At 51.4% G+C, this 25,856-nt stretch overlaps 1 protein-coding gene across 17 annotated transcripts in view; it reads right to left on the reverse strand.

The window, feature by feature from the left end:
- NCOA2 (nuclear receptor coactivator 2) overlaps window positions 1-25,856 on the reverse strand; it is a 2,606,235-nt gene that overhangs the window by 1,175,753 nt on the left and 1,404,626 nt on the right. For all 17 annotated transcript variants that reach the window (XM_069621172.1, XM_069621171.1, XM_069621170.1 and 14 more), the window contains one exon: window positions 9,560-9,732. In XM_069621172.1, the coding sequence (XP_069477273.1) occupies window positions 9,560-9,732 (173 nt within the window). The remainder of the gene's footprint in view (window positions 1-9,559; window positions 9,733-25,856) is intronic.

Raw genomic sequence — 25,856 nt, forward strand, 5'->3', positions numbered from 1 at the left:
GAAAGGTCAAAGCCTGATGGTGAAGGCCACCTCCAGCCGCCGAGAATTCAGCTGGAGATTCTTAAGACGGGAAACAGCCTTAGAGTCAAATTGCCGAAAGGGTGTGTCGAAGACGCGATAATATATAGCAATAAATCTCGTTTATATGAGCTGTGCGTTAAAGCTAACCACCAGTATGGCAGAAAAAAAAAATTGAGGGATCTCTGCACGCAAGGAATCATGAGGGCACTACACGCCACAGTAGGTATAGTGTTAGACAGGCCGAGGATGACGTCCTTTTTTGATGTAAAAAAAAAATAAATGCAATACTGTGCGATTATCACTAGATGTTGGACTATATGCACAGCATGTGATTCTAAGCAGATTCACAAGCATAAGAAATATATATATATATACATATATAGCAGCTGTTACTTGCCCAACAACAGTCATGTGTCCATTCATCCCTCTTTAGGCCATCAGGATCTATGTAATCTCTTCATGGAACTTTTAATGGAATCTCTTGTTATTCCCACAGAGGAAGCGACCTGTACCAATCCTTTTTCTTCAAAAGAAGAAACGGTCTGTCTCTTCTGTGAAGAAGACTCATTTGCACAGTGAGATTTCAGGGTTGTAAGTACTGGTGCCAAAGAAGGAACAAGTTACTTACCTGTAACTGTTGTTCTCCAGCATGGGTCTGGCATGGATTCACATGCTCATGAATATTCCCCGTCGTCAGGCTGGGAATCCTCGGTAAAGAAAAAAACCAGTATCAGTTTCGTTTCTGATCTGTCTTTCGTAGTAATAACCAATCACTGGTCTCTGCGTCATACTGACCACAGCCAATGACTGCCCTCTACCTAAGCACCGCCTCTGGCAGCCATCTTCAGATTTGGAAGCACGTGAAGTGGCAGTATGACCAAGTGAAGAGCCGCAGAGGGGTAGGCGGGAGGATTCGCATGTGAATCCATGCCAGACCCATGCTGGAGAACAACAGTTACAGGTAAGTAACTTGTTCCTTCTCCAGCATGGGGTCTGGCATGGATTCACATGCTCATGAATAAAGAATACATAGCAGTACACACATGCACAACCACGGGAGGTGGCAAAGGCTCAACATTAAGCATTACATCAAACTCAACATTAAGCATCTTACCTCCTCACCAGGCTCACCTCAGGCGAACAGGTTGCGCAGCACTGCTTGGCCGACCCTGGACTCCTCCCTGGAATCCCGATCGACGCAGTAGAATCTCGTGAAGGTGTGCGTCGTCCTCCACGTAGCAGCCCTACATATGTCCAGCAGGGGCACACCAGAAAGGAACGCCGTGGTAGCTGCGATCGCTCTGGTGGAATGGGCTCTCGGACGGCCAGGCAGCGGTCGGTTTGCCAACCGATGACAGTACATGATACAGCCGGAGAGCCATCTGGAAATGGAAGCCTTCGAGAGAGCCTTCCCCTGATTGACAGGTCCAAAGTTCACAAAGAGTTGTGACGTCTTCCGAAAACAATTCGTGCAGTCCACGTAGAACTTCAGCGCTCTAGCCACATCCAGCAAGTGCAAAGTCCTCTCAGCCGGCGACGAAGGCGACGGGAAGAACACAGGCAACACCAAGGGTTTGTTGAGATGGAAGTCCGACGGTACCTTGGGCATGAAGGAGGGGTGCGTCCTGAGCACTACCCTCGTGTCGTGAAAAGTCAAGTACGGGGCCTTGCAGGAAAGGGCCTGGATCTCTCCCACCCGTCGTGCGGAGGTGATGGCCACAAGAAACGCTGTTTTCCACGACAGAAACTTCAACGGGGCCGAGTGCAGAGGCTCGAACGGAGGTCCCATGAGCTTGGTCAGCACCACGTTGAGCTCCCACGCCGGGGCCGGAGCCTTCACCGGCGGGAACGATCTGAACAGTCCCTTCATGAACTCTTTCACCAGACGATGAGACCACAAGGACGTCCGCCCCGTGGTTCTGGTGTATCGGGAGATCGCAGCAAGATGAATCTTGATGGACGCGTGTGCCAGTCCAGCTTTGGCCAGCGTCAGCAGGTACGGCAGTACCTGGGGAGCCGTAATCCGTAGAGGGTTAATCTTCTGTGCGTGGCACCAGACAGAGAACCTCTTCCATTTGTGTCCGTAGCATTTAAGAGTCGAGGACGCCCTGGCCTTTGCAAGAACCTCTCTGCAGTCGGCCGGTATGTCGTATCCTCCAAACTCTAGCGCTGCAGGAGCCAGGCCTGCAAGTTCAGCGATTTCGGGTCGTGGTGGAGGATGGCGCCTCCTTCCCTGGAGAGTAGATCCGCGTCCACCGGCAGCTTGATCGGCGGGGACGCTGACAAGTCCAGAAGGTCCGGGAACCATATCTGCCTCCGCCACGCAGGTGCGACGAGGATCATCCTGCACCGTGACCTCTTGAGCTGGTTGACGAGCCGGATTAGCAGTGGCAAAGGAGGGAACGCGTAGAGGAACAGGCCCTCCCAGGGGAACGAGAAAGCATCGCCCATGCTCCTCGCCTGGGGAAACCTGCTGGCGAACCTCCGGCACTTGGAGTTCGTCGCCGTCGCGAACAGGTTGATCTGGGGTGTGCCCCACCGTCGGAAGAGGCGATCCACTAGATCCTGCCGCAGTTCCCACTCGTGGCACGAGCGCAGCTCCCTGCTGAGTGAGTCGGCGATGGTGTTTTTTATCCCTGCCAGATGAAACGGCACCAGAAACATCCTTTGGGCGATGGCCCAATGCCACAGGTCCTGCGCCTCCTTGGACAGTGCTGGGGACCTGGTTCCGCCCTGTTTCCTGATGTAAAACATGGTGGTGGTGTTGTCGGTGAAGATCCTCACCACCTTGCCCTTGAGGGACGGAAGGAAGGACCTGAGGGCCCAGAACACTGCACGGAGCTCCAGGACGTTGATATGGAGGGACTTCTCCGTCGGGAGCCAAAGGCCTCTCGCGTGCAGATTTTCGGTGTGCGCTCCCCACCCTTCCAGGGAGGCATCCGTGGTCACTGTCTCCTGGTGGTCTGGGGTCTGGAAGTCCATGCCCGCCGTCAGATGCGCGCGGGTGCCCCACCACCGGACCGCTCGGCGGAAACTCTCGTCGAGTGTGATCCTCTCCTCGAAGCCGCCCGTCGTTTGGATCCAGCGCGCGTCCAGGAACTCCTGCAACGGGCGCATCCGGAGCCTGCACATGGGAATGAGGTAGATGCAGGAAGACATCATTCCGAGGAGGGACTTGATGGACCTCACCTTGACCGCGTCGGAAACCAACATCCGCTGTACCTTGCCCAGGATGGACCTGGTCCTTTCCTCCGACGGGGAGGCCAGAAGGGACACTGTGTCGAGCTTCGCTCCCAGAAACAGTGCGTTTTGCGCGGGTACAAGGTGGGACTTGGCGTAGTTCACGGAGAATCCCAGGTCCGTGAGAAGTTGGACGGTCCTTGCCGTGTGCTCCACGGCGAGCTCCCTCGTCTTGGCTCGGATGAGCCAGTCGTCCAGGTAGGGGTAGACGTGGATCCCCTCGCGGCGCAGCTGCGCCGCCACCGGTGCAAGGCACTTGGTGAATACCCTGGGTGCCGACCGTAGTCCGAAGGGGAGGGCTTTGAACTGGTAGTGACGCCCTTGGACCACAAACCTGAGGAATTTTCAGTGCCCCTTTAGGATGGGAATATGGAAGTAGGCATCCTCCAAATCCAACGACGACAGGAAGTCTCCTTCCTCCAGCTGACCCAGGACGTGCTGGAGGGTGACCATCCGGAACTTCTGCGCCTTGGTGAACTTGTTCAGACGTCGCAGGTGTAGGATGGGGCGCCATCCTCCCGTCTTCTTCTTCACGAGGAAGTATCTCGAGTAAACTCCGGAGCCCCGAAGCCTCTTTGGGACGAGTTCGATGGCGCCCTTCCTGAGCATCGCCCTTACCTCCAGGAGAAGCTGAGGGACGTGAAGCTCTTTCCTGGCCACGGGGGGGACGCGCGGGCACCTTCTTTGAAACTCGAGCGCGTGGCCCCGGGCTAAGGCGTCCAGCACCCAACGGTCGGTGGAGATGGACTCCCACACGCTGACGAAGCTCGCCAGCCGGCCTCCCACCGGGGTGCTTCGGTGGGGGCCCGACCCCACGGCCGGTTCAATCCTGTTTCGACAAGGCTTTGCCGCCCTGACCTCCTTGGCGACGACGGCGGGGTCCGCCAGACTTGCCTCGTCCTCTGTAGGCCTCCTGAGACGACGAGCGGGCCGCTTGACGGTAGGTGTAGAAACCGCCGCCGGAACCTTTGGAGGCGCCCTTGCCTCCGCTGCTCCGAAAGGGCGTCCGTCGTTGCTGCAGAACCCCCAGGGCCCGGGCCGTCTCAGTGTCCGCTTTAATGGCCTGAAGGGAGTCGTCCACTGTTTTCCCAAACAGGTTGTTCCCATCGAACGGCATGTCCAGGACTCTGGTCTGTACGTCTTGACGGAAGTCCGTAGCCTTGAGCCATCCACGCCGCCTAAGGCACACGCCATTGCCCAACTGGCGAAACCCAGTGTCGGCGATGTCCGTCGCAATAGTGATGGCGTGGTCCGACGCCACCTCACCTTCCTGTAGGATCTCCAGGGCATCCACCCTCTTGTCGTCCGGTAGGAAGTCCAGCAGGGGAGCCAGTTTGTACCATAGCTCCCTGTCGTAGCGGGCCACGATAGCCAAGGCGTTGGCCGCTTTAATCGTCGTCGCTGCAGACGAGATGACCCTGCGTCCCATAGCGTCCAATTTCTTTCCCTCGCCGTCCGGTGGGGAAGTCGATGTGGAGGCCGCACCCCCCCCGCTTTCTTCCTGGCCGCCGCGGAGACGACGGAGTCCGGGGTAGGCTGCGCCCGGAGGCACAGGGGGGCCGCGTCCGGGACCCGGTACTTCTTCTCGTACCGGTCTCTTCTAGCTGGCGTCGTGGAAGGGTTCTTGAGGAGGGCGAGGCCCTCATCCCAAATGTCGTCCAGTAGAGGCACCGCGAGGACCGTCTTCCTCTTGGCCTCGCGCCGTTGATAAAGGAATCCTTCCTTTTTCTTCTCCTCAGGGCAGAGTTGGAAAAGCTCGGATGCCCTGGCGATCATGGAGTGGAACGATCCAATCTCGTCGGGCTGAGAAGCCCTGGTGGGAGGTGACGACGGTAGATCCTCGTCGTATACCTCGTCGTCCGTACCCGTCGCTGCCGTGTCAGTCCCCGTAACATCCCCTCGGGTGGACGGGGAGGAGGGCTGGACGGGGCGCGACGGCTGAAAAGGAGGTGGAGGGTGAATCCTTCTTTTCTTGGGCGGGGGAACACCAGAAGGTCCCGGTTCAGGATCCCCCGACGGGAGAGGTTCCTCCGTCGGCAACTGCAGTCTCGTCCTTATCTCTGAGCATAAGGACTGTATAGCCAACAAAATGGCCGCCAAGTTGTCTTGCGGTGCTGGCAGAGGGGAATCCGACGGGCGATCAGGGGCCCCGTCGGCACCCTCGACGATGTCGTCGTCACCTGCGTCGGGATCCATCCCGACGGGCCGGTCTTCTTCCATGCCAAGGCCGTGGCTTAAGACCTCGATCAGCTCTTCCTCCGAGGTTGAGGCCGAATCTACGACGACGCCCTGCCCCCCCTTTTTCTTCCCCGCCGGGGATTTCACGGGGGTCCTATCGATGGGCACAAAAGAGGACTCCCTCCGAGGTGGCAGGGAGACTCTGAGCCCCGAGGTCGCCACCACTGGTGTAGCCTCCACAGGCTGAGCCAGGGCCGCCGCAACAGTTTCGATAGAGGGCTTGGCCGGATGGATTAAGGCCTTCACCACCTTAGGTGCGCTCACCGCCTTATCCTTGAGGGGGGGGGACACTGCCTCGCTCCCCCTCCGATGGGGCCTTCGAGCTCGACTGGGTATTCTCCAGGAGCTTCGCCGGGTGCTCGCCCTTCCTCTTACCCGACCCAGAGCGTTGGCTCGTGGCTGAAGGTGCCGGGGAGGGTGCGCCCTGCCTGGCGCCCGTAGAGCCCGACCGTTCGGCGCTCCCGGAGCCAGCGGACTCGCGGTGCTTGGCCTTGTGTTGGACCCCCGTCGCCGGGGCGTCCTCAAAGGTCTTAGAAGACTGCTCAGATTTCTTCCTCTTCTTCTCGCCTGACGGGCTCTTCCCTTCCAGCCAGTTGGCGAGACGTTGATGGCGGTCCTTCATGGTCCGCTCTGACATATTGCCGCAAAACGCACAGTCCTTCTCCACGTGCGTCTTATCCTCATGTAAGCAGTAGAGACAAAAGGAGTGTTCGTCCTCCTTAAAGACGTTCTGCAGCTGGCATCCAGGGCAGACCCTGAACAGCTTTCCGGGCGTCGAGCTTCCCTTCTCCTGGGCCATGTCCGGGCCTGAGAAACTTCTGGAGTCCTCCAAAAGCGTAGCTCGACGAAATCTTCACCCTTGAGGGGCGCAGACGAATCCGACACGGGTCCCCGTTGATCGGATGGAGAGTTGGTGGAGCTTGAGGCTCTTTTGACCGAAAAAAAAAAACGAAGTTTTTGAGAAAAACGTGAAAAAATAGCACTAACGCTCGAGAGCAATAGCACGAGAATCCCAACACATGAACGTGCGGTAAAAATCTGAAGATGGCTGCCAGAGGCGGTGCTTAGGTAGAGGGCAGTCATTGGCTGTGGTCAGTATGACGCAGAGACCAGTGATTGGTTATTACTACGAAAGACAGATCAGAAACGAAACTGATACTGGTTTTTTTCTTTACCGAGGATTCCCACCCTGACGACGGGGAATATTCATGAGCATGTGAATCCATGCCAGACCCCATGCTGGAGAAGTAAGAGTATGTGCTTCAATGTGTTTAGTATAGGATGTCACCGGGTTAGAGGTTTTTTTCTTTTGTCCCCCTCGGAAAAGAGATGCTTTTGGGGTTGAATGCTCAGCGTTTGTGTCTTTAAAAAATTCATTTCACAGGGCATGTGTGAGGCCTTTCTAAAATGTGCTGTATGAGTGTGAACTCTTTGGCCTACATGAGTGTGAACTCTTTGGCCTCAGTCGGGACCTGCATTGTCATCTGTATTGCCATGCTATATGGATGTCTTAGACTGATCAGTGGCTTGTTTTGGCACCAATCTCAAGTCTTTGGACAATAGGTGTCTTATTGTGTTGCAGTCCCATGGACACCATAACGACTCCTTAGGTCAGCTGCGTGATGGGCTACTGGACCTGGGGGCTGACACAGGGTGTCCCAGTGGTATCCTCTGGAAGTGGCTGGTCGGATGTGGATCAGCCTATTCCCCGCCCCCATCTGCTATGACTTCTTGTACCTCTTTGGAGGTGGAAGATTTTGTATGCTCCAATGCTTTTGCCCATCTGCCGTAGGGCGCCCAGCGTTTCACCCTGTGATCTTTAGGGGTCTTGGATTTCATTTTGGGTTTCATTTTGTATGTCGAACACTGATCTTTGGCGTAGTCCCTTGCCAGAGAAAGACTCCACATCCTGTGAGTGTCTCTCCAAGGGAACTAAGAATTATAGCTGGAACAAAACATAAAATGTGTATTCTCTGTTAGAATTCAACAAAACAAGGCAGCTTAGGAATGAAAGTATGAGTGGGGGTTAAGTAATTCTCAATGTCAGTAATGCCAAGCCGCCACCCCCGAACTCTTCCTACTGTAACGTCATACTGCGGTCGAAGTCCAACACATGCGACACGTCACTATGTTGATTTTCAATGTCGGCTGGCATACAGGAGGATATACGAATTCGATTTGGGGTTTTGAAACGTCTCTCCGGGGATCAATTGAAGGAAACAACAAATAAATCTGAGGACATTGAAGCATACAGCATCACAGGTACCTGTACACATAGGCTAGGGATAGTGCGACATGAATGCCCATGCAACGCCCTTTTACATTGGCAGTAAACAACTTGTAATACTCCTGACGAACCACTAGAGGGAGGCCAATGCATAGCATGCAAGTCTAAACAGATTCACAACGGTATACCCCATTTCGGCGCCACTGGTTCAACACGGGCCGATTCGCAGCGGCCAGTTCAGCGACGGGATGTTTTGGCGCTGGGATGTTTTGGCGCGCCGTGGGATTCTCTCCAGTGCTCCAGTGCGCACTCGGGGCCCTCTTTCCCCATCTTGCTGAGGTGGCGGGTCACTGCAGGTCCAGTGCCAGGGTCTGACACAGACAGCCAAGTGGGCTAAGGCAACCAGCACCACATACTACAAGGCGTCATTGAGCCAACGAACAATAAATGCTGTGCAACTTCGGGGATAATACAGACACACCTGTATGTGTGCACTGAAATACCTGTGCGTTCAGAGGACTGTTCTGGGACGGTCGATTGTTTGGGGGTGGTATCTCTGTATTTTGTGGAGAGAAGAAGCCTTGTGTCATTATCTTATGTAGCACATGTGTAGGTCATATGAGCGGTAAGGTGGAACAGCTTCAGGGACAGAGCGAACACATAGCCCTACAATAATGCTGCAATGTGGACTAGGCTCGCTACAGGTGCGATGCTTGCAGACTCGCTCCGCATTTGAGTCCTGGAAAACTTGATAGCCGCTCTCCCTGAGGTCTCCATATCGGAGCAGGACATTTCTGTGCAGCCAGTTTAGCAGGACATTTCTGTGCGGCCAGTTCGGCGCGGGACGCCACGCCAAACCGGCCCCTGCGCCAAACAGGCTGTGCCAAATCGGCCCGCCAAAATGTCCTGCTCCGATTCACAAGCCTCTGAAATACATATACACATTTCCAAATGGCAGTGAAGTGGCATACACAAAAATGTAATATTGTACAGAAAAAAAGTACTTTAACACTATCCAAAAACACTTTCTCAACACCCGTTTGAAAACAAAATAAGTAAAGACGAAAATGGTTCTAAGTTGAAAGTAGGGATGCTCAGAAGTCCCGTTACAGATACTGGGCCTCAATAAGAGTACAGTAGTGTGGTTAAAAAAACAGCATTAATGTGGCAGTAATTCTATTTCAGCTAGATAACAGCACTGCTGTACTACAAGTTTGGCGGCGAGATGGATGATTTTCATCCAGCAAAAAGCTGGAGCGTTTAACATTTGTAAAATCAGCAGAATTACCACCAGTGGTAATAATGCTGAAATCCCAAAGGATTCCTATAGACTGCAAACAAATGGGGGCTTACACTGCCCATCATCCCTTGTAAATCCCCAGGACCAAGTGGTGGAAACAGTAATTCTGTTTGGTGGTATTTTGGTGAATTTACTGCTGAAATACCAAACTCTAAATGAGGCCCACTGTGCTCAATGATGCAAGAGGAAAGGTTACCATCAACAAATCAAACTTTTCAATGCCAGAAAAGACTCAAAAACAAATATAATTTTTTTTTTATAACACGCTTAATACCGGAGACAATTTCCAAGTGTGAGCCTGAGATGCAAACCTGTGCTGCTATGCTTGGTCTTCCTACCAAGATACACGCGTTGCCCCTGAGCGATCCTCCCCTTCAAACATGGTGGTAAACATGGAGGTTCGGAGTTATCAGATAGCTTTTCCAGAAAAGAAATTGCAGCACCTTTCATACTGAAACATCTCAAATGCTGAATTCAATTAAAAAAGCATGCATGAGATACACATCAGAACACTGAAAAACGGGACTTCTTACCTTGTTCTTTTATCTGACGAATTTGCTTCACAGTTTCCTTCAAGATTGCACATTTGTCAGGTTTGAAGTTAAAGTTGTCGATATCATTAAAATTTGCAAAAATTAGCTCTGCAAGCTCTTCTATGTATTTATTCTCCTGCTCACGATTACGTTTTTCAGTGCTTCTTTTAGGGCTGTAATAGTGAAAAATCAAATGTTCACTCGGTTTCCCCTGGCTTGAAGGTAAGACTGGGTAAAGCAATACAATCCCAAAATGAAAATGTCTACATTTCGAAGAGAATATACCCAGTAATTGTCTATTTGTAGCTTGTACCTGCATACAATCGCATGCTTTGAATGAGCCGCCATCTAGTGGTTGGTACAGAGTGTTACATCTTGTTCTCTTCAAATTCAAAATGAGGTAATTGACAGGGGTGTTCCTGTGTAACCGTACTCTACGTTTACAGGTACCTATGATCCCACATGCGTCAAGGCCTTCATGTTGTTCTTCTGCCCGGAGGTAAGTGCATGAAGGTTCCTAGAATTATAGCACTCTGGATTTGCTCCCAAAAGGGAAAGTTTACAAAATGTATGTGATACATATAATTCTAAACAGATACAAGCCACAGAAAGACAATTACTGGGTAAGTAATGTTTCTGACGCTTGTGAATCTCCTTATAGACTAGCAAGCAGTACCCGATGAGTGACAGCTGAAGGGACAGTTGAGAATAAATGTTTTAAAACTGCTCGTGTCCCCTTGTAGTTTGTTCCAACGCGTGTCTACACAATAGTGCGTAGTGAACGTGTGCACTGAACTGTCTCTGCTTTACAAATTGCCTGTAGCAGTACATTAGCAATGCAAGCGAGCATTGCTCCCGTACTATGTGTAGACCGCGCTTTAAGGGGAGGGTTTTGTTTAACAGAGTGCAACACTGATGCATACACCTAACAATCCATTTGGCAATAGATTGTGTGACTGGATAGACATCTCTCCCAGTTTCAAATGAACAAAAGAACTGGTTTCTTCCGAGGTTCCTTTGTTCTATTGAATTAGTACATGACCGTCATTTCGAATAAGTGTAGGGAGTGCCCTCTCACCCCTGTTCTGAGAGTTTTGAAAGAAAGTTTGCAGTTCGATGGACTGAGTGACATGAACTTTGATATATATTTTGGATAGAATCTAGGATGTGTTTGTCAAACCACCTTGTTCTTGTGTATAGAGCCAAATAGTTCTCACACAGATAATGCCTGTAGCTGGCTTATTATTCTAATGGAGTTAAAGTAACCTTGTATGTAAGCTCATCCAGGGAAGCTTTGTGCTTTGGTTCAAATGGTGGGACCCATAGGTTTACATAGCACTATGTTTAAATCCCAGCCTGGTGGTGGATGTGCCACCTGTGGATCTGAGAGCTTTACCCCTTTCCATAAAAGTCAGGACCACTGGTATCTTCCACCAAGATTTCTTATGCAGATAATACTGCCAAATGCACCTTTAGTTAAATGTATATTAGATCTGAGTAAAAATAAAATAAAGCAGGTCAGTAATTAAGTTTGTTGGAGAGCAGTTAATTGAGCTGATCCGTTTTTGAGCACACCAGATGACAAACCTCTTCCATTTATTAGTAATAATGTCTGGTATTAGGTTTTTGTGACTCCTTCAATATTTCCATACCACGTGTGGGTAATTGCAAAAGTCCAAATCTATAACCTAAGGATGCAAGCTGCCAAATGCAAATGAAGATGGGTCATCTGCTGCTGCTGTTGTGTCAGCAGGTTGCCTGAGTCTGAGTGTTTACTTCCCACTTGTGAATTTGCTGAAAAACCGAGTTTATAATGCCTGCCAGCTGATTGTCCTCTCCTGAGACCAATTCTTGTATATGAATTCAATTCTGTGAGAAACCTGAAAGTGTCTCACCCGCTAGTCCCTGGGGATCTGTCATTCAGGTGGCCAGGACACGGCCATCACTTTTGGATCCAGTTCCTGGGGGTGGACATGTGCGGGAGGATCACCTGGCTGGGGGGTCCTCGGGGAGTGGAAGTGGGACACTGGAGGGTGGGACGGGGTATCCCCTACCTAGTAACACCTTTACCCCATCCTACCAGGTAGGATATCTAGGAATTCAACCACCCCCACCCCCTTTTCCAACACACACTTTCTCACTGACGGGTCACTGTGAGCGACAACGGACGAACACCAGAGCCATATACCTGCCATGTCCCAACACCATGGACAGGCAAGGTCAGGCAATTACACATTATTACACACACCTGACTTCCATCACACTTCCTCACATGCGTAAAAGGCGGAGCACGAAAGCACACTGAGCGAGGCAAACCATATAGGAAACAGCCGTTCCAAGAGGGCAATTTCATACAAGGAGGAAGGCAGCAAGAGAGTCGGAAGGAGGGAAGCACCCGTGACCTCTAAAGACTGTTACTTTCATGAGCCTTGGGAAGTCCAAGGACTAAAGCTGATCAAACCTGCACAGTGTGGCTCAGGTATCCGGGGCTCTTCCCGCATCTGTAACCAAGGTGGGGAGGAGCGATTGCCGCAATGGTACCGACCTTGGCTCCAACAACAAAGCAGCCTCAGAAAAAGCAGCAGAGCCAGAGAGTCGGAGAGATTGATACCAGACCAGCTTTTCTTTTGAACCAAGGTTGCAAGCAGCAACATTGTACAAAGGGAACAGTGTGTGAGGTGCTTGTAAAGAGCAACGCAGATACGAATTACAACCAAGAGCAATAAGTGAACGTTATAATTGAACTTTGGAAGTTAAGAAAAGATACCTTACACAGAGTGGTCCGGCGCTACGTGGGTGTTCATTCGAAGATCTCTGTTGGGGATCCAACTGATGCTGAGTGTAAGAAAAGGAATACTAAGATTGAAGTGGTCATGCAAGGGGTATTGCTAAATCCTGTGCACATTTGAAAGACTTTGAAAGTTTAAAGTACATCGCAATAGGTATGAGCCCGGCTAAGGGAGACTAACTGACCAACAGAAAGGTATCCGAGTCCGGCTGAGGGTGATCCAGAGTGAACCGTGAGTTGGCCGCGATAGATTTATCTGAACTTTTGTTTTGGAAAGATCTGAGCTCAGCTGAGGTGGATCCAGGGTGAACACCCAAGTTGAATGCTAAGAGTTAAGAGACTTGAAAGAAGTAAAGATACTTGAACACAGACGGTCTTGAACTGTAAAAATTGAACTGTATCCTCGTGCCACATAAGCCAGAGTGTGTGCTTTGCTAGAGTGAACCGCCTTGTCCCGTGCTGAAAACGCGGGGAAGGGAGGCCAACGACCCAAACATCCTGACTTACCATTTTGTGAACACTTTTCTTTTTCCTGAACATCACCCCACATTATTTGTAAATTAGTAGTAAGGATTGGCAATAGTTTATTTTTTTAGTATAGGCCCTTTTATGTTGACACACTCCACTACATCTGCATTACTATTATTTGATGGTTGTAGCTGGCTCCCATCTGTTACGTTATGGCCAAATATAGAGCGTGCAATCGCCCAACGGCATCTTCGCGCTGAGAGGTAAAGAGCCACAAACAAGGAGACACAGCAAAAACCCAGTCAGATAGGCAACTCAGAAAAGATAGCTCTTCAATGCCTTTCGAAAGGAAAGATGATTAGACAGTAATCGCATAGCCAGCGGGAGATTATTGCACAGTTGTGCTGCTGTGATTGAAAAGGCACACCCCCGAGGCGAGAACGGCGAAAGGAGGGCACACGCCGCATGGCTGCAGAGGCGGATCGCAACAGGCGGTTGGAAACATAGCGCTCAAATTTAACACGCAGGTACTCAGCACCTTAATCATGCAGGGCACAGTGCACAATACAGAGTGCCTTAAACTGAATACGCTGTGCCAGTGGAGGGAGCGCAATACCAGAGATATATGGGACCCATACGGGGTATGCAAGGCACTGTAGCCAGCCGAGCAACCTCATGGGCTGTGCCAGGTACAGGGAGTTACAGTAGTCCAGCTTACTCAGGATCATTGCTGCTACTACAGGTGGACGGAGCATTGCTGGAATCAGATGGAGCACCTTGCGTAAGATTTTCAACTGAAAGTGTCCCAATTGGCATACTGCAGATACTTGGGCTGACATAGATAGATTGGCCGACATAATAACTCCAAGATTTTTTACCTTCAAAGAAAGTACTGGGAGCAGACCCAAAGATGAAAGGCAGAAGGAAGAAATCCTCAGTGAGGGGTCGGGAGGAGAATACACCACCAGCACCTCAGTTTTGTCCCCATTCAATTTCAGCCAGTCATGTCCCACCAACTCACCTACTGCAGTCAGGAACTTATGTTGGCACGCCGACACCTCAGCCCTATCCAGATTTAAACGGATCAGTAGGAACAAGTTACTTACATGTAACTGTTGTTCTCCAGCATGGGTCTGGCATGGATTCACATGCTCATGAATATTCCCCGTCGTCAGGCTGGGAATCCTCGGTAAAGAAAAAACCAGTATCAGTTTCGTTTCTGATCTGTCTTTCGTAGTAATAACCAATCACTGGTCTCTGCGTCATACTGACCACAGCCAATGACTGCCCTCTACCTAAGCACCGCCTCTGGCAGCCATCTTCAGATTTGGAAGCACGTGAAGTGGCAGTATGACCAAGTGAAGAGCCGCAGAGGGGTAGGCGGGAGGGTTCGCATGTGAATCCATGCCAGACCCATGCTGGAGAACAACAGTTACAGGTAAGTAACTTGTTCCTTCTCCAGCATGGGGTCTGGCATGGATTCACATGCTCATGAATAAAGAATACATAGCAGTACACACATGCACAACCACGGGAGGTGGCAAAGGCTCAACATTAAGCATCACATCAACTCAACATTAAGCATCTTACCTCCTCACCAGGCTCACCTCAGGCGAACAGGTTGCGCAGCACTGCTTGGCCGACCCTGGACTCCTCCCTGGAATCCCGGTCGACGCAGTAGAATTTCGTGAAGGTGTGCGTCGACCTCCACGTAGCAGCCCTGCATATGTCCAGCAGGGGCACACCAGATAGGAACGCCGTGGTAGCTGCGATCGCTCTGGTGGAATGGGCTCTCGGACGGCCAGGCAGCGGTCGGTTTGCCAACCGGTGACAGCACATGATACAGCCGGAGAGCCATCTGGAGATGGAAGCCTTCGAGAGAGCCTTCCCCTGATTGACAGGTCCAAAGTTCACAAAGAGTTGTGACGTCTTCCGAAAACCCTTCGTGCGGTTCACGTAGAACTTCAGCGCTCTAGCTACATCCAGCGAGTGCAAAGTCCTCTCAGCCGGCGACGAAGGCGACGGGAAAAACACAGGTAACACCAAGGGTTCGTTGAGATGGAAGTCCGACGGTACCTTGGGCATGAAGGAGGGGTGCGTCCTGAGCACTACCCTCGTGTCGTGGAAAGTCAAGTACGGGGCCTTGCAGGAAAGGGCCTGGATCTCTCCCACTCGTCGTGCGGAGGTGATGGCCACAAGAAAAGCTGTTTTCCACGATAGAAACTTCAACGGGGCCGAGTGCAGAGGCTCGAACGGAGGTCCCATGAGCTTGGTCAGCACCACGTTGAGCTCCCACGCCGGGGCCGGAGCCTTCACCGGCGGGAACGATCTGAACAGTCCCTTCATGAACTCTTTCACCAGACGATGAGACCACAAGGACGTCCGGCCCGTGGTTCTGGTGTATCGGGAGATCGCAGCAAGATGAATCTTGATGGACGCGTGTGCCAGACCAGCTTTGGCCAGCGTCAGCAGGTACGGCAGTACTTGGGGAGCCGTAATCCGTAGAGGGTTAATCTTCTGTGCGTGGCACCAGACAGAGAACCTCTTCCATTTGTGTCCGTAGCATTTAAGAGTCGAGGACGCCCTGGCTTTTGCAAGAACCTCTCTGCAATCGGCCGGTATGTCGTATCCTCCAAACTCTAGCGCTGCAGGAGCCAGGCCTGCAAGTTCAGCGACTTCGGGTCGTGGTGGAGGATGGCGCCTCCTTCCCTGGAGAGTAGATCCGCGTCCGCCGGCAGCTTGATCGGCGGGGACGCTGACAAGTCCAGAAGGTCCGGGAACCATATCTGCCTCGGCCACGCAGGTGCGACGAGGATCATCCTGCACCGTGACCTCTTGAGCTGGTTGACGAGCCGGATTAGCAGAGGCAAGGGAGGGAACGCGTAGAGGAACAGGCCCTCCCAGGGGAACGAGAAAGCATCGCCCATGCTCCTCGTCTGGGGAAACCTGCTGGCGAACCTCCGGCACTTGGTGTTCGTCGCCGTCGCGAACAGGTCGATCTGGGGTGTGCCCCACCGTCGGAAGAGGCGATCCACCAGATCCTGCCGTAGTTCCCACTCGTGGCACGAGCGCAGCTCCCTGCTGAGTGAGTCGGCGATGGTGTTTTTTATCCCTGCCAGATGAAACGGCACCAGAAAAATCCCTTGGGCGACGGCCCAATGCCACAGGTCCTGCGCCTCCTTGGACAGCGCTGGGGACCTGGTTCCGCCCTGTTTCCTGATGTAAAACATGGTGGTGGTGTTGTCGGTGAAGATCCTCACCACCTTGCCCTTGAGGGACGGAAGGAAGGACCTGAGGGCCCAAAACACTGCACGGAGCTCCAGGACGTTGATATGCAGGGACTTCTCCGTCGGGAGCCAGAGTCCCCTTGCGTGCAGATTTTCGGTGTGCGCTCCCCACCCTTCCAGGGAGGCATCCGTGGTCACAGTCTCCTGGTGGGCTGGGGTCTGGAAGTCCATGCCCGCCGTCAGATGCGCGCGGGTGCCCCACCACCGTATCGCTCGTCGGAAACTCTCGTCGAGCTTGATCCTTTCCTCGAAGCTGCCCGTCGTCTGGATCCAGCGCGCATCCAGGAATTCTTGCAACGGGCGCATCCGGAGCCTGCACATGGGAATGAGGTAGATGCAGGAAGACATCATCCCGAGGAGGGACTTGATGGACCTCACTTTGGCCGCGTCGGCCACCAACATCCGTTGCACCTTGCCCAAGATGGTCCTGGTCCTCTCCTCCGACGGGGAGGCCAGAAGGGACACTGTGTCGAGCCTCGCTCCCAGAAACAGTGCGACTTGCGCGGGCACCAGGTGGGATTTGGCGTAGTTCACGGAGAATCCCAGGTCCGTGAGGAGTTGGACGGTCCTTGCCGTGTGGACCACGGCGAGCTCCCTCGTCTTGGCGCGGATGAGCCAGTCGTCCAGGTAGGGGTAGACGTGAATCCCCTCGCGGCGCAGCTGCGCCGCCACCGGTGCAAGGCACTTGGTGAATACCCTGGGTGCCGACCGTAGTCCGAAGGGAAGGGCTTTGAACTGGTAATGACGCCCTTGGACCACGAATCTGAGGAATTTGCGGTGCCCCTTTAGGATGGGAATGTGGAAGTAGGCATCCTCCAAATCCAACGACGATAGGAAGTCTCCTTCCTCCAGCTGACCCAGGACGTGCTGGAGGGTGACCATCCGGAACTTCTGCGCCTTGATGAACTTGTTCAGACGTCGCAGGTGTAGGATGGGGCGCCATCCTCCCGTCTTCTTCTTCACGAGGAAGTATCTCGAGTAGACTCCGGAGCCCCGAAGCCTCTTTGGGACGAGTTCGATGGCGCCCTTTCTGAGCATCGCCTTTACCTCCAGGAGAAGTTGAGGGACGTGAAGTTCTTTCCTGGCCACGGGGGGGACGCGCGGGCACCTTCTTTGAAACTCGAGCGCGTGGCCCCGGGCCAGGGCGTCCAGCACCCAACGGTCGGTGGAGATGGACTCCCACACGCTGACGAAGCCCGCCTGCCGGCCTCCCACCGGGGTGCTTCGGTGGGGGCCCGACCCCACGGCCGGTTCAATCCTGCTTGGACGCGGCCTTGCCGCCTTGACCTCCTTGGCGACGACGGCGGGGTCCGCTAGACTTGCCTCGTCCTCTGTAGGCCTCTTGCGACGACGAGCGGGCCGCTTGACGGTAGGAAGCGAAACCGCCGCCGGAACCTTTGGAGGCGCCCTTGCCTCCGCCGCTCCGAAAGGGCGTCCGTCGTTGCAGGACTCCAAGGGCCCGGGCCGTCTCAGTATCCGCCTTGATGGCCTGAAGGGAATCGTCCACTGTCTTCCCAAACAGGTTGTTCCCGTCGAAGGGCATGTCCAGGACTCTGGTCTGGACGTCCTGCCGGAAGTCCGTAGCTTTGAGCCATCCACGACGTCGAAGGCAAACGCCGTTGCCCAGCTGGCGGAACCCAGTGTCGGCGATGTCCGTCGCCACGGAGATGGCGTGGTCCGAGGCCACCTCACCTTCCTGCAGGATCTCAAGGGCCTCCGCCCTCTTGTCGTCCGGCAGAAAATCCAGCAGGGGAGCTATCTTGTACCAGAGCTCCCTGTCGTAGCGGGCCACGATAGCCAAGGCGTTGGCCGCTTTAATCGTCGTCGCTGCCGACGAGATGACTCTACGTCCCATAGTATCCAATTTCTTTCCCTCGCCGTCCGGCGGGGAAGTCGATGTGGAGGCCGCACCCCCCCCCGCTTTCTTCCTGGCTGCCGCGGAGACGACGGAGTCCGGGGTAGGCTGCGCCCGGAGGCATAGGGGGGCCGTGTCCGGGACCCGGTACTTTTTCTCGTACCGGTCTCTTCTAGCTGGCGTCGTGGAAGGGTTCTTGAGGAGGGAAAGGCCCTCATCCCAAATGTCGTCCAACAGAGGCACTGCGAGGACCGTCTTCCTCTTGGCCTCGCGCCGCTGATAAAGGAAGCCTTCCTTTTTCTTCTCCTCAGGGCAGAGTTGGAAAAGCTCGGAAGCCCTGGAGATCATGGAGTGGAAAGATCCGATCTCGTCGGGCGGAGAGGCCCTGGTGGGAGGCGACGACGGAAAATCCTCGTCGTATGCCTCGTCGTCCGTACCCGTCGCTGCCGTGTCAGTCCCCGTATCATCCCCTCGGGTGGACGGGGAGGAGGGCTGGAAGGGGCGCGACGGTTGAAAAGGAGGTGGTGGATGGATCCTTCTTTTCTTGGTAGGGGGAACACCAGAAGGTCCCGGTTCTGGATCCCCCGACGGGAGAGGTTCCTCCGTCGGTAACGGTAGCCTCGTCCTTATCTCGGAGCATAAGGACTGTATGGCCAACAAAATGGCCGCCGAGTTGTCTTGCGGCGCTGGCAGAGGGGAATCCGACGGGCGAGCAGGGGCCCCGTCGGTATCCTCGACGATGTCGTCGTCGTCACCTGCGTCGGGGTCCATTCCGACGGGCTGGCCTTCTTCCACGCCTAGGCCGTGGCTTAAGACCTCGATCAGCTCCTCTTCTGAGGTTGAGGCCGACTCTACGACGACGCCCTGCCCCCCCTTCTTCTTCCCCACGGAGGGTTTCACGGGGGTCCTATCGATGGGCACAAAGGAAGACTCCCTCCGAGGAGGCAGGGAGATTCTGGGCCCTGAGGTCGCCACCACTGGTGCAGCCACCACAGGCTGAGCCAGGGCCGCCGCGACCGTTTCGATAGAGGGCTTGGTCGGATGGATCAAGGCCTTCACCACCTTAGGTGCGCTCACCGCCTTATCCTTGAGGGAGGGGGCACTGCCACGCTCCTCCTCTGCCTTAGAGCTCGACCGGGGCCTCTCCAGGAGCTTCGCCGGGTGCTCGGCCTTCCTCTTACCCGACCCAGAGCGTTGGCTCGTGGTTGATGGTGCCGGGGAGGGTGCGCCCTGCCTGGCGCCCGTAGAGCCCGACCGTTCGGCGCTCCCGGTGCCAGCGGACTCGCGGTGCTTGGCCTTATGTTGGGCCCCCGTCGCCGGGGCGCCCTCAAAGGTCTTAGAAGACCGCTCGGATTTCTTCTTCTTCTCGCCAGACGGGCTCTTACCCTCCAGCCAGTTGGCGAGACGTTGATGGCGGTCCTTCATGGTCCGTTCCGACATGTTGCCGCAAAACGCACAGTCCTTCTCCACGTGCGTCTTGTCCTCATGAAGGCAGTAAAGGCAGAAAGAGTGTTCGTCCTCCTTGAAGACGTTCTGCAGCTGGCATCCAGGGCAGACCCTGAACAGCTTTCCGGGCGTCGAGCTTCCCTTCTCCTGGGCCATCTCCGAGACCGGGCCTGAGAAGCTTCTGGAGTCCTCCGAAGTGTAGCTCGACGAAATCTTCACCCTTGAGGGGCACAGATGAATCCGACACGGGTCCCCGTTGATCGGATGTAGGATCGGTGGAGCTTGAGGCTCTTTTGACCGAAAGAATCGAAGTTTTTTGTGAAAAGCGCGAAAAAATAGCACTAACGCTCGAGAGCAATAGCACGAGGATCCCAACACATGAACGTGCGGTAAAAATCTGAAGATGGCTGCCAGAGGCGGTGCTTAGGTAGAGGGCAGTCATTGGCTGTGGTCAGTATGACGCAGAGACCAGTGATTGGTTATTACTACGAAAGACAGATCAGAAACGAAACTGATACTGGTTTTTTCTTTACCGAGGATTCCCAGCCTGACGACGGGGAATATTCATGAGCATGTGAATCCATGCCAGACCCCATGCTGGAGAAACAGGGTATCATCAGTGTATGAATAGCACCTGCTGCCAAAGGAGCAGATGAGACGAACCAGCAGTAAGATATAGATGTTAAAAAAGAATGCGGGACAAAGCAGAACCCTCGGGGACACCACAATTGAGGCGTGAAGATTTAGAAACAACGGAGAAAGAGAGAGGGTTTGGGATCTATTGGTCAAAAAGGAGCCGAACCAGGCCAATACCTGACCCAAGACACCAATCTGGCCAAGGCGGGTGAGCAGGGTGACATGATCCACGGTGCAGCTGAGAGATCCAATAGGATCAGGGCAACGACACCACCTTGGTCAACCAGCCAGGCTATGTCGACCTGCACAGAGACGAGGACACTTTCTGTGCCCCTGCCAGGACGGAAGCCAGACTGGCCGGCTCAACCTTTATTAAACTGTAGATTTAGGTTTAGAAAGGTGTTTATCCCACCCTTGTCAAGGTTTAATAAACACCCTTGAACTGTGGTCACTTGTGTCTGTCTTACTGTTGATACCATGCATTCCTTACAATTCCTAATGCACCACTTTCATATCTCCTGTGCTAGAGTTGACAGTGTTTGAGAAATTAAAGGTACTCACTGTAGTGACTAGTGTACTCATAGTCCATAGTCCCCTTTCCTCCATCCTTGTGGATGTCCCCAACATGGGGACGGTACCAGAACCTTTGGCAGCAAAGAATTGAGCTTCCCGTTTAAATTTAGTATAGTGCGTGGCCTCGGGCCTGGGAGTGCCCCGCCAAGGCCTCGCCCTCCGTTGCCTCACCTCAGTCATCTTTGATAAAAGATTGGACGCTTAGATACGGGCTACCCTTATACATATTAGCCCTTGGCATACTAGTGGGTGAAGGGGGGTGGGACGTATGGAGGAAAGGGGACGATGGACTATGAGCACTCTAGTCACTGCAGTGAGTAACTTTAATTACTCATACTTCCCGTCCCCTTTCGTCCATCCTTGTGGGTGATTCCACCGAACAAGAAACCCAGGGTGGAGCTGTGATAACTTGTCCCATTACTAGGACAAAGCAAAAAAGGTTCTTCGGAACTGCCTGACCAAACTCTGCATCACGCCTGGAGCTGATGTCCAGTGAGTAGTGCTTACAGAAGGCCGACGGAGTGGCCTAAGTAGCCGCCTTGCTGATGGCATCCCAAGACGCGTGTCTCTGAAACGCGACAGCCGTGGCTTTGGCTCTGACCGCATGAGCAGCAATCCCCTCAGGAACAGATTTGCCCATGGCCGTATACACCTCCGAAATGGCCTGAACCATCCAACGGGCGATGGAAGCCTAAGAAGCCTGAGAGCCGGAGGAGGAGCCCCCAAAAGTCATAAACAATGCCTCAGACTTCCTGAAGGATTTCATCTGAGAGAGGACCCCCTTGAGATCCAAGGAATGCAAGGTCATCTCTGCCTCTGACTATGGGCTCTGGAAGAACACCAGCAGGCAGATTTCTTGATTCAGATGAAATGGAGAGGCCACCTTGGGCAATACATTTAGGCGAGTGCTCAAAATTACCTGGTAGTGTGAAACGTGGTGAATGGCTCGCATGAAGACAATGCCTGCAGCCCACCAACCCTGCACGCAGAGGTGAGAGTTAATTGTGTTTTAGTTTTAAAAGAAAACTTTTTACATATCACTTTCTTTAAAAAAAGACGACAAGGAGAACGAATTAATCATTCTTGAATCTATTTGACCTTTGTATGCTGTGTCCTTAATCATCATGTCTACATTCAATTTGCAACTTTTACATTAAAAAAGATCTTAATGCATTGAAGGAAGAAAGAATTTGTTTAGGATTTTTCCTTGGAAGTCTACTCCTGCACAAATCCAGGTCGGCTTGTGTCCCAGTAGAAACATGCTCCACCATTCGTCTGGAGTCAATGTTAGTGCATTTTTCACAGACAAAAATAAATCTTTTGCTAATTGCCGTTAGAGCCAAACATTCCATAAGTAAGTGTTTAGTTGTTTCAACCAATTTGAAGTCTTTACAAAAACGACATTATGGCGTCATTACAATTTTCTCTTTTCTTTGCAAAGAGACGTTCCGTTGTTGGTAGTAGGTTTAATCTCAATCTGAGGAACTGATTTCGGTGGAACCTACTTGGAAATCTTGCAAGATATTTCGGAATTGTATTTAAAGTGCGCTCTTCATGTTGTATCGCAGTCCTAGTTCCACTCTGATCACAGCCATTGGGGTACTTTTTGGTAGTTTTAGTATTTGTTTCCAATATTTCCCCTCAAGCACTTTCCAGATCGTCCATGAGAGGTTTAGGGTGGCTTCTACCCCATAGGTTATTATTGGCACCACCTTTTGTTTGTACAACGCAATCAGTGGCGTCATGGTGAACTTGCCATATCTTGCGTGTGTTATCGCTCCTTGCAAGATTAGCATTTTTATTTTGGCTTGTAATTCATCTAGCATTGCTTTCTCTCCTACATTTTTATTGAAGCAAATCCCCAAGTATCTGATGGATTCAACCGGTTTAATTTTTTTGTATTCCATTTCCCAGTTTAGGTTTTTACTTCTTGATGTCTTTTTTGCTACAAATGCTATTATTTGGGATTTTTCCATATTAATTACTAGATTGTTGCTCCTTGTATTTTGATGTAACATAGTTAGTAATTGTTGCAATCCAATTTGAGTTTGTGAGAACACTAAGTCATTAGCATAGATTATAGCGGTTACGGCTTGATGTTTGATTTTTGGCGGATCAGCTATTGTTTTTAGTGCATTTGGCAAGTCCGTTAGATATAACAGTGTTGCCGCCAATGGACACCCTTGTTTCACTCCGCGATTGATCCCTTATTTCACTCGAGAGGTTACCTTTGTTGTTCAATCCAATTCGCATTGATGTTTTCGTGTGAAAGGCTTTAATTACATCCAGCAATTCGACAGGGCAGCCCCATGTTTGAAGTTTAGCACACAGTTTGTCTCGATTCACATTGTCAAATGCTTGCCTTAAATCAATGAATCCCAAAAACTAATTGTTTTTATTTTTTAAAGCCTGTCGTTTTCGTACGTTCAGAAGGAAGAGGTTGAGATCTGTTCCCACGCCTTTGGTGAATACGATTTGTTTTTGATCTATTATTTGGGCTTCAACTGGTAATTTTGCCAGTCTTTTTTTGGAGATTGGAGGCAATTAATTTTCCAATGACGTCCAGTAACGCAATTGGCCTGTAATTTGCCGGATTGGTTCTATCTCCCTACCACTTATGTGGTCCACGACAGTGGTAATTCATTGGTGACAATGTGTTGAAATAGTGCAGCGATAAAGATGGCCCATTTTTCAGGACCTTTTTATAGTTAATTATTTGTAAGACCATCTGGTCCTGCTTCGTTGGACTGCTTCAGTTTGTTAATGGCTTCTATGATCTCTTTACTGCAATTCAAACCCCTCCAATTTGTTCGTATTGCTGTTTTCGCACAAGGTTGCATCGGTTCTGCAAAAACTTTGGAGAAGTGCTCTATCCAGCAGCGTTCACCCACTCCATTACTCGAGCTGTCACTTTGACAGAGTGTTGTTTTGTTTGAGAGTCCATAGGTCTTTAGCCTTAGTATTACACATTGCCTTGAGCATCATCTGCGCTTGCTCTTGATCTCTACATCCTAAAGCTAACTAGACAGTTTTTATAGTATTGAGTTCTTTTCTTCACTTTTGCTTTTGCAAATGAGCCACTAAATTTCTTTATTTGTCAGTTCGCAGCTTTTTTAGCTGGTCAAACACTGCTGGACTAAACTGATGTATCGGTTTCAAGAGTGGTGTTTATGGAGTATGGTGTCATAACAGACTGAGTCTATATGAAATCACCAAGTATTGATCATTCAGGCAGCTGAGAGCTTTGGTTGTAAATCCCAGCCGATTTCCTCCTTGATTAACTACCACGTTGCTTTCTGATTGATGTACTATGGAAACAGTATTTTTCATTTTCCGTGTATTTATTTATTAACATTTTTAAAGCGCACAGCAGCCCTAAGGCATTGTGGTGCTTTTACAAGAAAGTCTGTTACAAGCAACAGGAAGAGAAACAGATCTGGTTATGTGGAGCAAAGGAGCCGTTACAGGCATGAAGAAGGTACAGTAACAACTCTATTTGTGCATACTTAGTTGCAGTTATCAGAATCAGTGGAATACGGTTGGAGTTAGGGTGGATCAGTTGAACAAAGTGGTTTTGAGGCCTTTGCGGAATGCGGCAAGGGAGGTTTCAGCTTGCAGAGCGTTGGGCAGGGCATTCCAGAGTTAAGGACCTCGATAGGAGAAGCCTATACCTCCTGCTTTGGCCCTTTTGATTGAAGGTATGCATAGTTGGTTGGTGTGATGTGTCCTTCTGGGGGTTCATAGTGAAAGGTTCGAATACAAAAGGATCGAATGCAATAGTTTCAAATCAAAAGGAGCGGGAAAAGAAATTCAAATGCACATTATTTTGGGGGGTTGCCCCCCAAAACCCCAGTTTTTGGGGAAAAACTAGTATTTTTTCCTATACAAAGGCAAAAAAAAATACATACAAAGGCAAAAAAAATACATTTAAAAAAAGGCATTCAAAATTTTTTTTTCACTCCTTTTGATTCGAAACTATTGCAGTTTGAAACAATGTATATGACCCTTTGACTGGACACCCTGCTGGGCGTGTAGAGGTGTCCCGGTTGATGGTTTCAGAGAGGTAATAAGGGGCGGAAAGGCTGAGGCATTTGTGGGTTAAGGTAAGAGTTTTGAATGTTATTCTTTCATTAACCGGTAGCCAGTGGGCTTCTCTCCTGGCTTGGGTGATGTGATTTTTCTTGGGGATGTTGAGGGCCGCTCTGAGCGCATTACTTTGTACTGTATGAAGCCGGTTTATGTTTTTAGCAGAGGTGCCACCCAGGAGGGCGTTACAATAGTCTAGTTTAGCACCAATGGTGGCTCTAGCGATGGTGAGGCAGTTTTGGATAGCAAGGAATGGCTTGACAGTATTTATAAGTTTAGGGGTGTGAGCAGAGGCGGAGGCAATGGCACTGACTTGTTTGTCCATGGATAAGTTGGTATCTAGATATATGCCTAGAGTCTTGACAGATGGGGAGACTGGGATGGTGGCGTTTTCAAAGATGAAGTTGTCAAATTTGGGGTTTAGTTTGCTTAGAGTTTCTATTGGGCCTATGATAATGATCTCGGTTTTGTCTCCATTGACACATAAGCCGTTGGTAGCCATCCAGGCCTGGATGGTGGAGTAAATTTGAAGAAGGCCTCCCGAATCATGGTCGTAGGACCCTGTGAGTAGGAGTAGGACTTGAGTGTTGTCGGCATAGCTTGTGTAAGCTATGCCGAAGAAGTCAAGCTTGTCAAAAAGGGGCTTGGTAAACAGGTTGTAGAGTGTGGGTGCAGTGCACGATCCCTGTGGCAGACTGCAGTGGATGGTGGTGGGCGCAGCGTTAGCTATGTCAGAGAAAACATTCATTGCTCTTCCTTCAAGGAAGGAGGTGATCCAGGAGGTGGCATGGGTAGAAAAGTGAGCTGCGCTAGTGAGGTGAGAGTTTGGTGATCTACGAGGTCAAATGCGGCAGATAGGTGGAGTAATAGTAAGAGGGCAGGTTTGCCTGTGTCCATTATTTTAGTGATTTGGTTCTTTAAATCCAAGAGGGCGGTTTCTGTGCCATGCCCTTTGCGGAATCCTGATTGCCTTTTGCCTAGGATGGAGTGGGTTTCAAGGAAGTCCTGGATTGTATTGTGGGCGGCCTTGTCAAGGATTTTAAGGAGGAAGGGGAGGGTTGTGATGGGATGGTGGTGTAAGTATCAAAGCATTGTGATCACTGTTTTGTTGTACAATTTCCAAACGTTCGATGTTATGATGGAACTTACAAGACAACC

This window comes from Ambystoma mexicanum, chromosome 5q (genome assembly GCF_040938575.1).
Source record: "Ambystoma mexicanum isolate Mex_15411 chromosome 5q, UKY_AmexF1_1, whole genome shotgun sequence".
Lineage (NCBI taxonomy): Eukaryota > Metazoa > Chordata > Amphibia > Caudata > Ambystomatidae > Ambystoma > Ambystoma mexicanum.